Source organism: Capra hircus, chromosome 11, assembly GCF_001704415.2.
Source record: "Capra hircus breed San Clemente chromosome 11, ASM170441v1, whole genome shotgun sequence".
NCBI classification, from domain to species: Eukaryota; Metazoa; Chordata; class Mammalia; order Artiodactyla; family Bovidae; genus Capra; species Capra hircus.
Window position 1 is genome coordinate 97804342 of NC_030818.1, and position 14400 is coordinate 97818741.

The 14400-nt window shown below is 56.4% G+C and overlaps 1 protein-coding gene across 1 annotated transcript in view; it reads right to left on the bottom strand.

Moving 5' to 3' along the window:
- Positions 1 to 14161, bottom strand: part of FAM129B (family with sequence similarity 129 member B) — a 54526-nt gene extending 40365 nt beyond the window's left edge. Inside the window, exon 1 of the mRNA XM_018055811.1 lies at positions 13889 to 14161. Within this exon, the coding sequence (XP_017911300.1) occupies positions 13889 to 13943 (55 nt within the window). The 5' untranslated portion in view covers positions 13944 to 14161. The remainder of the gene's footprint in view (positions 1 to 13888) is intronic.

Sequence of the window (14400 nt, forward strand, 5' to 3'; positions counted from 1 at the left end):
AGAAAAGGCTCTACGTGAGGATGGGAAGCTGCCTCCCCAGCTCGAGCACCCCAAGACCTGCACACGACCTGGCACTGAGAACAATGATGGGATCAATGGATTAATCCCATGGAAATGATTAAGGCTGTCCAACAGAGCACTGTTTGCAACAGTGGGAAACAGAAACAACCCGTGTTCAGCAATAGGGGTTTGGCTGAGCAAGTTAAAAGGCAGGCTATTGGGTCCACGATGGAATATTCTGGAGCCTTTCTACATGCTGCAGGGGGATAGCCTGGTGCAGAAAGATTCTGTGCTGGGGACTCAATCCACCACCACTGGCTTGAACCCCTCCCCCACCCCAACTCATCCATCCCTGGCCACAGGTATCTCCCGGCTAGACACAGAGTTAACACTTGCTACTGAAATGGCAACCCACTCCAGTACTCTTGCCTGGAAAATCCTACGGATGGAGGAGCCTGGTAGGCTACAGTCCATGGAGCCGCAAAGAGTCGGACACGACTGAGCAACTTCACTTTCACTTTCTTTCACTGTTCTTCCCCAGAGTAGCAGAAATAAAACCCTCTTGTTAAAGTCCAGCTAAGAAGCGTTGATGAGAAAGGGCTCCTTTCCCTGATTCCCCTGCCAGGTTCTCAAGGACTCAACAGGCGGTCTCCTGCCTACCCCCCTCCAGCTACAGTCCGGCTGTTCCCCTCCACAGATGGGCACCTGTCTGTACCCCAACTCTGGTGGCCAAAATCCAGCCTGACCTTCGAGACCCAGCTTAACAACTCCCTACCCCTAGCACTTCCAGAACCTTCTCTACCCCCCCACCCCCACCCCAGAACTTCCAGAACCTTCTCTGTCCTCTCCGTTTCTCCAGGACCACCTTGTGCTTTGCAACCACCCCATGGAGGCTCTCATTAGGCCAAGATGGCTCTGATTCTGGAGTTAAAATACTAAAATTTTCCCCCAAAATACAGGCTATTCTTTTTTATTTGATATATTAACCATGCAAAAGACAACAAGAGAGAAGGAAGAAAAAATTAAATAATCCATTATCCTACCACCACCACCACCCCAAATCTCTATTAACACACTGATGGATTTCCTTTCATTTTTTTTCCTATACCTACACAGACCTAGTATTCACTTGCAGACACCCGGCTCATCTTTACTTTCAATGGCCACACGTTATGCCATCGAACATTACCTACTGATAGACATTGTTTTGAGCTTCCTCGGTGGCTCAGACAGTAAAGAATCCGCGTGCAATGCAGAAGACCTGGTTTGATCGCTACGTTGGGAAAATCCCCTGCAGAAGGGAATGGCAACCCACTCCAGTATTCTTGCCCGGAGAATCCCAATGGACAGGAGCCTGGTGGGCTATATAGTCCATGGGGTTGCAAAGAGTCGGACATGACGGAGTGACGAACACTTTCACTTTCTTTCAGAGATTGTTTCTCTCCTTTTTTTTCTGTTGTAACCCAGCTATAATGTAACCATCTGGTTGCATTCAGGTAAATTCAGGGTGTGGACTGGCCAGGCGGATTCACCAGGGGCTTCTGCCACCTTTCTGCCATCACTCCCACTGGTGGTGGGGGGGTGGGTGGTGAGGACCACCCGCCCTGGGCAGCCCTTCCCCACCCAGCCTATAGAAGCACCCAATGCCGATGGTCATTGTCCTAAAATCCAGATGACCACCCAAGCCCTGGGTGGGGTCAGCGGCAGGACCCCAGCCTGTCACAGTACCCGTCCTGGAAGGGTCCATTTTTCTGACCAGGAACTGAGACACCAAGAGGGGAAGGGACTTGAGTCACTTGAGGGACCCTGGGTGAGTCCCTGGGCCTCTGCCCCTCTGCCCACGGGGCAGGCCCCCAGAAGCAGTTCCTCCCAAATGCTGCCACCATCTCAACAGGAAAACAGGAAAGCTGAGCTGGGCAGCCAAAGACAGTTATTGTCAAGAGAGCCCTCAGACAAGCACCTCCAGGGCCCACGCAGGTGAGTTCTCTAGGAGCGTGGCCATCTCATCATGATGTGCCCCCCGATAATTATTTAATTAATGACTGGCTGGTAAGCACTTGTATACTGCATCTCTCCAGCCGAGCCTTGAGCTCTAGGTGGGCAGGGCCAGGGGTAAAGGTGTGCTCCAGTGCCAGCCACACAGTGAGTTAGCAGGGGCACCAGGACCCAGGGGTCGCGTTCCCCACCTGTCACACCAGGGCTCAGTCCTGGAGGCCCAGGGCGCAGAGCGGTCAGGAGCTGGGGGAGGGTCAGCCCATCCTAGAGTGAGTCCCTGGGCCCTGCCTCTCCAGGCCTCACCCCTGGGGCTCAAGGACAAGAACAAAAGACTCAAAGCCAGTGAGTCAGACAGAGAGGAATACACGCCGGGAGGAAGGAAGCTGTGTGCTCGGCCGCACGCGCTCCAGGCCTGCGGTCTCAGACACGAGGTGGAAGGCAAACCCTCCTTCCAGCCTGGCCAAGGGGAAGTCAGAACCAGCCAGGGCCCTGACCCTGCCCACATCTGCCCCACCCTCCGAGCCCACTCTCAGCACCCACCAGATCCTTCTTCCAAATAATTTCTGGGCCATATAACATCTCGTGCTTTGAGATGGAAACCTTGCGGGACATTTACTCATTCACTCACTGCTAAGCAATTAATTTAAACTAACAAATGTCAATAATAGCTATTGATTATTGAGCATTAACTATGCCCAGCACTGTGTTAAATATGCATAAACATAACTGATCAATGCACATAATGCAAATTATCCTTTATATTATTAAATCATAGCTAATATAAGTGAAATGGTATCATCATTCCCATTTTACAGCTGGTGAAACCAAGGCATCAAGAGCTACAATAACTGTTCTAGCAGCTAGTGGAGCCAGCTCTGTCCTGTGAGGCCCCACCTCGTGGTGCTCATGTCACCGGCAAGAACCCCAGGGAGGCGCCCAGAGGAGGCCCCAACGCAGCTATTGAGAGTGGCCCCAGGGAACAGAGCTCCTGGCTGTGGGCTTTGTCTGTGGGTCCTCCAGGGCCTCTCCAGGTCTAGAACTCGGCCCAGTGGGCCCTCCAGAGACTCTCATCCATCTCCTTCACTGAACCACAGGGTAAACCGAGGCCCAAGGCGGAGGCCATGCCTGCCGAACTCCCGTCCACAGCGCTGGACTCTCAGAAGCCACAGTGGGGGTACTCAAGAAGAGGGGAGGGCAGCGGAGGGGCTCTGCCCCCTCCTCATACGGGAAGTCTCCTGGGACCCCAACCGGGGAGGCAGGGTGTCCAGGCCTGATTGTAGCCCAGCCCTTTGCCCTCAGGGCAGGCCCCCAGAAGCAGTTCCTCCCAAATTCTGCCACCATCTCAACAGGAAAACAGGAAAGCTGAGCTGGTCAGCCAGCGACAGCCTGACCCAGAGTGGAGGTTTGTCTCCCAGGAGGAGCAGGCTGGCCTGAGAAAGTCACGCTGCCGCCCCAAGAGGGGCCTCGCCTCCAGCCACAAAGACTCAGGTCAGGGCGAGAGTAAGGGCTCGCTGTGTTCAGTCACTCAACACAAATCACCTTGTGGCCCTCCCTCTCCTTGAGAGAGGGATCACCCCCATTTTAGAGAGGGGATAACTGAGGCCCAGAGAGGGGAAGTGTCCTGCCAAAAGCCACACAGGGAGCCAACACTGCAGAGCGTGCCCTCGGCCGGAGCAGTGGTCGTCCCAGGGGGTCCAGTCTCTCCTCCTTCCTCTTCCCGGCAGCTTAAAATATGGCAGCGGGGGTGGAGGGGAAGGGAGCTTGGCTTTTTTTAATCCTCCACAACACCTCGCTGTCTGCGTGTGGACAGGCCTATCTGTGAGGCCGGCACAGGGCCGCTTCTCTCACGAAGGGCCGGAGGGCTTGTTTGTTTACTCTGTGTTCAAAATTATAACCTTCGCGGCCCCACCCAGGCCTGGCGCTCCTTCCTGACTCGTCTTTGCTGTCTGGGGCGTCCAGGAATGGAATGGGCCCCGGGTTCCCGTCCTCTGAGACCCTGGGAATGTCTCTCTCCTCCTTCCGGGCCTCAGTTTACTCAGTTACGAAAACAGAGGAGGGAACTGGTCAGATGACCACAAAGGAGCCTTCCTGGCTACGAGGGAGGAGGGATTGGGCCAGAGAAAGGAGAGCGGCCACGGCCGGTCGGCAAGCTCCGAACGTGGGCAAGTGGGGCGCTGTGGCCGGAGCAGCCCAGACCACAAGCAAACCGCAAGCACCCCTTCCACGCGAACCACGGCTCCGCAGCCCAGCGGAGCCCAGACTCCCCCAAGCTCCAGTCCTGTTTGTCTTTTCTCCCCCTTTCCACCCGCACCTCCAGGGAATACTTCCAAAAACACAAACTAAAAAGCAAAAGCTAAAATGGAAACAGAAGTGCGGCTGTCAGCCCACTCCCCTCTAGAAGTCCCATCACTCCTGAATTCCCAGGCAGGCCAAGGACACCGCTCCTCCCCCAGGACTCAGCCAAAAGGGGGCTGCCATGTACCCAGCAGGTTCCACATGCCAGGAACAACTGCCTCCCAGAATCGTCACAGGGATCACCTTCCCATTTTATGAAGGGAACCTGCCCAAGGCCACAGGGCTTTCTGGGGCAGAAGCCAGTTGCCTCCTTGTCAAGGCTGGACGTGTTGCCTCTTGAGTTGGGCTGACCAAAGTTTAAAACCAACATGCACTTTGGAAACATAAAGACCCACTGTCTTTGTAACACAAACCACACTGCCTTCAGCTTGATGGAAGCTTCTTGGATGGCATGAGGCCCATGAGATCAGGGCTCGTGTCCCTGCTTCATCCCTTCTACCCAGCACAGGGCAGTTCTCAGAGAAGGCACGTCCCTCCACAGCAAGATGGCATTATGCACTAAATAATTGCTAGGCACCTGCCTTCAACACAGCCCAAGGCCCACAGGCTCCCATAAGGTCAGAGCCAGGGAGCCACTAGAGACTGTGCTTGTGCCCCGCTCCACAGATTGGCAAAGGGAGGCCAGACAGGGCTTGCCAAAGGTCGCCTGGCACCAGCCCTCACGCTCTCGCCTCCCAGCCTGCCCCTGTAAATGGCTCCTGGCAGGTGGGAAGGATTAGAGGCGGGTTAAGCACAAGAGGGTGAGTAGCTTCTGGCCCAAGGGACTCCTGTTCTAGAAGGTTCTGGCTTAACAAACTTGGCTGGACACAAATCAGCTCCATTCGGCATGGGGCATGGGAAGGAGGGACAGCAGCTGTGGCCGGCGTGGCCACAGATGTGTGGATGTGGAAGTGGGGTTCACACTTTCTGAACCACAATTCATTGTTTTTTAAAAAAAAATCTTTTAAAAAATACATATTTATGTATATCTATGCACCGGGTCTTAGTTACAGGACATGGGAGCTTCAACCCTCACTGCAGCAGCATGTGGCCTCTTTAGCTGTGGCATGTGGGGTCCAGTTCCCTGACCTGGGACAAAACCTGGACCCCTCTGCGTTGCTAGTGCAGATTCTTAGTCACTGGAAGTCCAGGGAAGTCCCCAAACTACAATTCACTCTTCCTCTGCTCCTCCTGGGTGCCCAGTTACCCACTGGAGTCCCTGGCCCTGCATGTGGACCCTGACCCCAGCGCCCTGGCCCACGCCCTGCACTTTTGATTCCTGAGAGGAGGGACTCCCTCAGCCAACATCCTGTCACAGACGATACCCAACAGGAAGGACTGATGACAAGGGGACATCATCCCATTGATGCCTCACAACCATCTAGCACGTCCAGGCTACTGCAGACCCACTTGACAGATAAGGAACCTGAGGCCCGGAGAAGGGACGCCATCTGCCAAACGACAGGGGCACTGAGACAAGATCTCAGAGTCAGGTCCTCGGAATCCAGGCCCAGACCTCTTCCCATTCTGCCCCTGGAAGAAAAGGTTCTCATACACAGAGTTGCTGACGAAGGGAGTGAGTCTCCCATAATCAGGGGAATGATAAGCAGGGTTGCAGGACCACTGATTACCTCAATAAAACCTATGTGCTCAGTCGCTTCCGTCGTGTCCGACTCTTTATGACTCTATGGACTAAAGCCCGCCCGGCTCCTCTGTCCATGGGATTCTCCAGGCAAGAATACTGGAGTGGGTTGCCATGCCCTCCTCCAGGGGATCTTTCCGACCAAGGGATCAAACCTGAGTCTATTGCGTCTTCTGCACTGTAGACAGATTCTTTACTGCTGAGCCACGGGGGAAGCCCAAAACAAATTGATGGGGTCCATCAATCCCACGGGACCAAGAACTGGCACCAGGTCTTCCCAACCTCACACATCACCATCACCAAGGCTTGTTGCCCCATCACCCCATATATACATACACACAGAGTCAAATACACACACACATACACATACACACATACACACACACACACACACACACACACACACCCTGACTATACCCCATCCATACTGGTTCGGACCCCTCTCACCACTGGGCTCTCCTCCTCCTCTCACCCACTCTCCTAGGCCTCCCCAGGACACTCAGGACAAGGTCCCCTCTTCTTTAAGGTCAGCCCCTGTGGCTCCCTCCTCTTCACCCCATCCCTCCTCTTCACCCCATCCCTCCTCACCCACTGGACCAGTTACCCCTCACACTTTCCCACTGAAGGTCTGCCCCCTGAGGATACCCCTCAACCTGCAGAGGGGCAGCCAGCCAGGCAGTGCTACATGGGCAGGGGTTGTGGAAGAGCTTGGGACACGGTATGCCCCTGGTATCCAGCACAGTGCCTGGCACACAGTAGGAGATCAATAACTATTGAGTTAATGAATAAAAGAATGACCAAGTGTGTCTGGGGCCAGAGCCCATTGCAGAACCTGTGGGGTCTCACAGACACACAAGTGGGGACCCTCCCCTTCAACTTCTAGCATCCAAACCCACCCAGCCCTGCCTTTAGGAGGCATCTCAAGACCACAAGGAAAGGATTTTCAGAGCAGAGAATGCCTGTAAGTAGATCCTGGTCTTGGGGTCACAGATGGAGAGAAAAGGCACAGAGCGAAGCAGAGCCATCGGTCAGAGCCGTCAGAGCCATCAGCGAACAGAAACCCAGATCAAGCAAGTAAATCTGGACACACGGCCAGGCGAGGGGGGCACATTCCCATCTGTCTTTTGCCTGTTTATTCTCTGGGCCCTGCCCAACAATGGGCACAGCGCAGGCAACGCTGTTGACTGTGAGCCACTGAGCCACTCAGTGCGTCAGCACAGCCTGTCTCAGCCCTCCACCCCCAGGTGCCTACTGACTGCTGCAGCTGTCCAGGGCCAGAGACTGGGGGCTCCTCAACCTGGGACGTGCCAACTTCCTGGAGCACATGGCAGGGGCCTGGGGGACGGAGGCTGCAGGACAGGCCTGACCCATGTCTGTCCGGGAAGTGTCAGTCATCAGAGCTACCACGTGCTGTGTTCTCATCGCTCACCAGCCCCGGGCTGCACCGGGCAGGGGTTGTCACTCTTGATTCTATACCCTGAGAAACCCGCACTGTTAACCTCTTTTACAGAAGGGAGACACAGAGGCTCAGAGAGGGTGGCCAACCTGCCATCCGGTGCCAAAGCTCGGGCTCGAACCCAAGCAGTCTGCTACGCAGCCTTGCCCGGGACTCCCTGCTTCTTCTGTCTTACCATCCGCTGTGTCACCAGGTAGGTCCCTCCACCCAAGCACATCTACACTATACACTGAGATGGTTCCCGGGCTGGGGGTGGAACCAGGGGCCCTGGAGAGATGGGCACTTCCTGTTCTTCCAGTTTGAAAAATCGGCGTGATCAGAAAGATTGCAGCGTTTCTGTGACTCAGGCCCCAAGATCCGACCGGGAAGCGGGGGCATGGCTCGGCTCCACCCTCGAGGGTGTGAAACCTCCACCTTTGCTTCGAACGCTGCCCGGCACAGTCTTCAGAAAACCCTTCTTCCCCAGGCAGGGAAGTGGGTGGGGGCGGGGTAGGGGAAGGAAAAGCAGCTGAGGAATTTCTGCGACCGCAGAAGGATGCTGCGAGGAGGGGACCCGGGCTGGAGTGAGTCATGAGCTTGGTCTGCGGAGGAGGAGGAGGAGGGGGCGCCGGCAGGAGGGCAGGACTGGCCAAAGACAGACTTGAGTCGGGGCTGAGTAATGACCGGAGGGGGGCCTCTGAAACATGCCGCTCTTCCCACTCGGCTCCTCCCTTCCCAGCCCCCTTCTCCCCAGCGCCTGCCTCTCTCTGGGCCCTTTTCCATGCTGTCTCCCTGGCCACTGACTTGCTCCGTCCCTGTGCTCCCAACCACGGCCAGTAAGATGCTGGGAAGGGAGATGGAGGGTGTAGATTCAAAGAGACAAAGGAAGGCTTGGCACAGAATAAGTGCTCAGTTAAACAAGGGCTAAGCAGACAGGTTAGGAGCAGCCCCTCCTTCCTCTATCTTCTCATCCTCTGGCAGGAGACAAATCAGTGGACTGCCCTCAAGAGAAGCAGCAGGAGATATACGGTTGGTCACACCCAGATGCCATGGACGTCAGTCCGTGTTCCCCCCCTACCCCCAGTTCACCAGCAGCCTCTTTGAGCCCACTCTCAAGGAAAGATGCTTAGAGGCGTCAGGGGGCTCCCAGGAATGGACCTCCCTCGAAACGCCCAGGCTGGTGGGAGCAGGCTGTGGGCTGGGGGAGGGGAGGGCAAGTGGATGAGTCTCTCTTCAGCAGGGAAGCTGACCAGAGCGGGAAAGGAGACAAACACAGCAACTCAGTGTGCCCCTGAAAACCACCTATTTGGTCACAGGGGAGCCCGGCGATGTCCTGCCTTAGGGGAAAAGGCTAAGAAAAACGTCTGCACAGATGGCCTTGGGCGGAACAAGATGGAGTTTGGGGGAATGCTTCCAGGGAGGTTCTGATAACCGGGGAGAGATGTTTATTATACATCGTTTAATCCATCAAGGAGCAAGGCACGAATTGAGTCACGGTCTCAGCAGTGTGTAACAATAAGCACAGAAGGGAAATACCACTAAAGAATGAATTCTTGCAGGATGGTGGTGACTGATTCTCCTAGTTTTGTCTCTAAACCTCATTCCTCAGGCGGCAGGGAGGGAGGCCCACAGCCCAGTTTGGGTCCAGAAAGGCTCTTTGGCAGCGTGTGTGGGAAGGATGGAGGGGTGAGGTGGGAGGCAGCTCTGAGCAGGCGAGGCGGAGCTCGGGCCCCAGCGGTGGGAAAGGAACAGAGTGGAGGCTGGGGGGAGGGGGAGGGCAGGGTCAACGCCAACAATAGCACATTATGTAAGAAGACACAGGGGCAGGGCAGAATCTCCCCAGACGCCTCACCTCCAGGGGCTGACCCAGACCTAAGCTAAGGGCAGCAGCTGAGGCACAGAAGGGGAGGGGGGTGGCACACTGCTTCCGGTGGCCTGGTGGTCTCCCTGCAAAGCCCGGGGCAGCATCAGGATACCACACACCTGGACAGGCTCAGCCTCCACCGCTAAACTCCTGGGAGGCACAACCACGGCCCAAGGAGGAAAGGCAGGCTTTTAAAATCAGTTCATAAAACAAACAAAAAAAGATATTCATTACTTTGTTCAATAAATTAAAAAGATACCCCCTTTTCTCATATCTGATGGTCCAAAAGGGTGATAATCCTTGGGACTGAAGTACCACGTGCTGTCAGGAGGGCGCCTTTTCAGAGGCTCTGCGTCAATCCATCAAAACGTGACTCAGGTGTTTTCGTTTTGAGACCGCTCTGATAGGGGAACCTGGCTCAGGATGCGTGCAAGGCAGTTCGGGCAGCACCATGGTTACTAGCAAAACACTGGAAACAACCCCTCGTTGGTTGACAGGGGTCTGGATAAGCAAACCGCGCCGTGCACAAAAGGAAACCCACCATCAGAAGGAGGGGGCAGGCTCGTGTTCTGACATGGAAAGATGCTCACAATATACTGACGGGGGGATAAAAGTCAAACCACAGAAATATACCATGGGACCTCTTTTTGTAAACAGAGCTAAATGTGTGTACACAGCCACAGGCGTTTGGAGACCCGGACACACCAATCTGGAGGGGTTTCTTCTGGGGAGAGCGACTGAACGTGGAGGAGCTCTCATTTTTTTTTCACTTCTCCACTCCCAAATTGTCTGTGTGTTCCTTACTTTTGCAATCACGCAACATGAGCAGTGGTTGCCTAGAATTGGGAAGGATTGGAGGAGAAGCAAGGGAGGGGGGAGGGGTGACGACTCATGGGTAGACAGTTTCTTTCGTGGGTGACCTAAGGTTCTGAACTGATCATGGGGATGGTTGCCCGACCCTGAATATACAGAAAACCATTGACTGGTCCACTTTCAATGGGCAAACTGGCTGGCAGGTGAATTGCGTTTCAATAAAGCTGCTATTTAATTAAAGAATTAGCAACGGGAAAGGTGAGGCCAGCAGAAGGGAAGCGGGCAGGCATTGGCAAACTTCAGCAGGAGCGCTCTCAGGTAATAAACCTCAGGGCACTGTCTGTATGTAGGCAGTGAGGGGGAGGTAGTTCCTTGACCACCACAATTTCATCCTGGTCAACAGAATTTCCAGAGCATCAGTCAAGTTCTTTAAGGCCATCCTTGAGGCAGAAGCCCCCCTCCCATCCCCCACTATTCCATGCCAGGCAGGGCCAGGTTTCCTGCCATGAATGCAGCACCCAACCCCCTACTTGTATACCTTGAGCAACAGTGAGCTCACTCCCTCACCTGTCCCATCTTGGTTTATGTGGCTCAGACCATATGCAAAGAACCCTTCTCACAGTGCTGACAGGAGTCACCAGAACACCCACACTTGTCCTGGCCTCTGCACCAGGAAGAAGCTATGAGCTGGCCTAACCCCCGATCTCTTCACGTCCTAGTTCCTTCCTTGTCACAACTGCCGTCCGGACCCACTCCAGAGAACCCATGTCCATCTCACACATATGCCAATGCAGAAGGCAATCACAGGTTCCCAAAACCCAGGTGGACTCTTACATCCAGGAAACCAGCATCAACCTTGACCCCAGACCCTGGACAGACCCTGGACAAGCCCTTAACCACAGCTATAACTGCTCCCTTTAAACTCAAACACCGGACCCCTTTCGGGAACAGAGAATAAAGAACCATCTCGATAACAAAGGCAGATGTTTGCTAAGCACTTACTGTGTCCCAAGCACTGGGCTAAGTTTCAGACTTGCATGATGTCATTATTCCCATTTTACAGATAAGAAAATTGAGATTTAGACACCTGAGCTGGAGATTTAGGAGACCTTGAGCTGGCTCAAGTCTGAGGTGTGTAGGAAACATTCCAGGTGGTTCGGAGGAGAAGGGGGCAGCAGAGGATGAGATGGTTGGATGGTATCACCCACTCAGTGGACATGGGTTTGAGCAAACTCCAGGAGACAGTGAAGGACAGGGAAGCCTGCAGTCCATGGGGTAGCAAAGAGTCAAACACGACTTAGCAACTGAACAACAACAAGGCCCTCAGAGCCGGAAGCGAATTTGGCCCTCAGGGAGCACACTGGTTCGGTCACAGCGGGAAACTGAGACCCTGAGAGAGCAGCGTAAGAGCGAGTGGCTGCCCGAGATTACACAGGCCTCCTGGCTCCCTGGCCAGGGTTCTTCCTCCATGCAAACTCCCCTATGAAGGAAGGAGAGTCTCATCCTGCCACCAGCCACATGGGGCCGCCGGTGTGAGAACAAGCCCCTGCTTGCCAGGAGCTTTGAAATTCCAGGATGAAAGGTGCCGTGACAGCAAAAAAAAAAAAAAAAAATGGCACCATGGGCAGGAGCGCGCCTGACCCCTGCCAGGACTTGCAGGCTGGCACTCACCTGCTCGGGGTACGCAAGGAGCCCCGAGAGCCACCGGCCACACCACAGAACCTGAACAGGAATGGAGCCTCAGAAATCAGAGCACAGCTGACTTCTTTACAGGGCAGCCCTGGGCTGGAGGGGGAGGGCTCTGGAATTTTAATTGTCCTGCAGGAAAATGCCCGGCTGCCCTGGCTGCTCCGTGGGAGGGGCAAGGAGGATGCGACAGTATCCCCAGAGGTTTATTTCTCAGGCAGCCTCCTCCCGTGGGAGGGGGGCTGGAGGCTTGCTGGCTGCCTCCCCTCCCACCCCTGGTACTGCAGGAGCCCCTTCAGGTGAGCCTGGACCAGGAATTTGAGGCATTTGAAGAGGGCTATTAATAGCACTGAAGTTTTGAGAAGAAAGAGGCCAGCAGGCTCTGAGTGGGCCCAGCCCTCTTCCACCCAGCCTGGTATCCACAAAGCAAACCCAAGCCTGCCCAGGAGAGGACACTTCACCTTTTGCGGCCTCCGTCTCCTCCCCTTCAAGGTGGCAGTTCTCAGCCCAGGAGGCAGGAAGGGGGGAGAGCCAGAGCTGGGTGTGTGTGGGGGGGGGGGTGGGGGGGTAAACGCCCCCCTCAAGAAGGCGCAGCACACCCCACCCAGGCGGGGGTGAGAGGGCCCCAGGAGGAGGTCGTGAATGGATGGACTGTTACAGAACCCTAGGAGGCTGCCACCGACAGGGAGGGGACAGGAAGACTCCGCCCCAGCCTTCCTCCTCCCAGAGTCCAGGCCTGTCCTACAAACAAGTGTTCCAGGACTTAACCCCCTGCTGGTCTGATGCTGGAGAGGGTCTGACTCACTTCTACATCACCCCCACCGTTGGGCCAGCCCCAGGCCTGCCTGGCACAAAAGGGGATCTCCAGCCGTGGGCCCAGGACCCCAGTCACAGGACAAATCTTTGTGTCCAGCTAGGGTGGGAACACAGCATTGGGAGACCCCTGGTTCCTATTCTCCAGAGGTCTGAGTGGGCAGAACACAGCTGCGGAAACTCTACAGGATGGCAGGACACATCGTAAGTGTAGGCAGGCACAGCATGCTAGATCTACCAGACAGAGGCAAGTTCAGCCAAGAGCAACAGGCTCCCTTCTCACAGACTGGCCCCCACCATTGCACATGGACCAGCACCCCACACACTGGGGTCTCCCCCACACCAGAGCTGTGTTAAGTAAGCCATGTGAATTAGCTCACTTGAATCGATTAAGAAGAAAGTATTCACCCCATTTCAAAGAGGGGGAAACTAAGGGGCCAGGACGTTAGGAGACTTGTCCAAGAGATCCCAGATGGGAAACAGACGCTGGGATTCCCCCCTGGCAGCCTCCCCCAGAACTGAGTTTCCCAGGCAGCTTGGGGGTCTTACCCTGTCTCTCCATTCCTGGGGTTTGGGGAAGGAGGAGCCAGGACCCTACAGCACTCCCTGTGCTTTCCCAAGGAGGAAGAGGGCAGCTGCCCCTCTGAGAAGTGGCCACTGTGCAGGGCTGGGAGCTGGCACGGTTGAAGGAGGGGGCTGAGGAGACTGGGCTCTTGCCTTAACCAGCCCCCTAAACAAGCCGCCACGGAAGCACCCAGCTGTGCCGGAGGCCAGGGACACGGGTTCTGACCCACCCCTCCTGTGCACTCCATCTCTCCTAGGCCCACTCCCCAGGCTCAGGCTCAGACCCTGATGGGCCAGTCCCTTGGAAGCCTCGGCCACGTGTACTGGGTCTGGAGCCAGAGCAAGCTGGGGCCTGGGACAGTCAGGGAAGGTCAGGACACGCTGGCCGAGTGGGCCCGGATCGCTTCCGGGCAGAGATACCCAAGGTGAAGTGGGGAGGCTGCGACCCTCTTCCACAGCTCAGACTGCAGGAGTGTGTCCAGGAATCCAGAGACCCGGCGGCTCCCAGGGGTGGGTGGAAGTTCGAGTCCCCTCGGGAGGGGGAAGGGCGGACTCAGAAGGAGCCAGGAAGGGGCACCCAGACGTAGGAGAAACAAGCTTGTACAACAGTTCTTGGCCCTGGGCCACTCCCGCCCTGCCCGGGGCCTGACTCTGCGCAGACCCCAGCAGGCAGGCAGCGATGGGGGCGTGGCCGGGGCTCCCCGCCGGACCCCCAGAGCGCGCTGCGCGGCGCCGGACTCACCTGCGATGTGCTGACGCCGGGCGTCGTCCAGGTGCGTGGACAGCACGTCCCCCATGGTGAGGAGGAGCCGCGCGGCCGGATCCGGCCGCCGCCTGCCGCTGCCTGCGCTGCTCAGACAGGCGCCGCTGGCGCCATGGAGCCGGCCCGCCCTGCTCCCGCCGCCCCTGGCTGCGGCCTCTGCCCGGCTCGCGCTCCGGCTCCAGTAGCGTCCGTCCACTAGCTGGCCGCCTCCGCCTCGCGCCCCAGCCCGCGGCCCCGCCCAACCCAGCCCAGCCCCGCCAGGCCACGCCCCCAGACTCGAGCCCCGCCCCCTCCTCGGTGGCTGTCGAGCGGGCGGGGCAGGGGCCGGGGTGTGCAGGGACCGCCTGCAAGACAGAAACAAAGAGGAGGTCGGAGAAAGCGAGGCCGAGAAGGGAGACGCGGAGCGGGGCGCACCGGACAGTGACCGAAACGGAGAAAGAGATGGCGCTGGTGGGGGGGCGTCTGAAAGGACGGGGGTGCCTGCGGGGTTC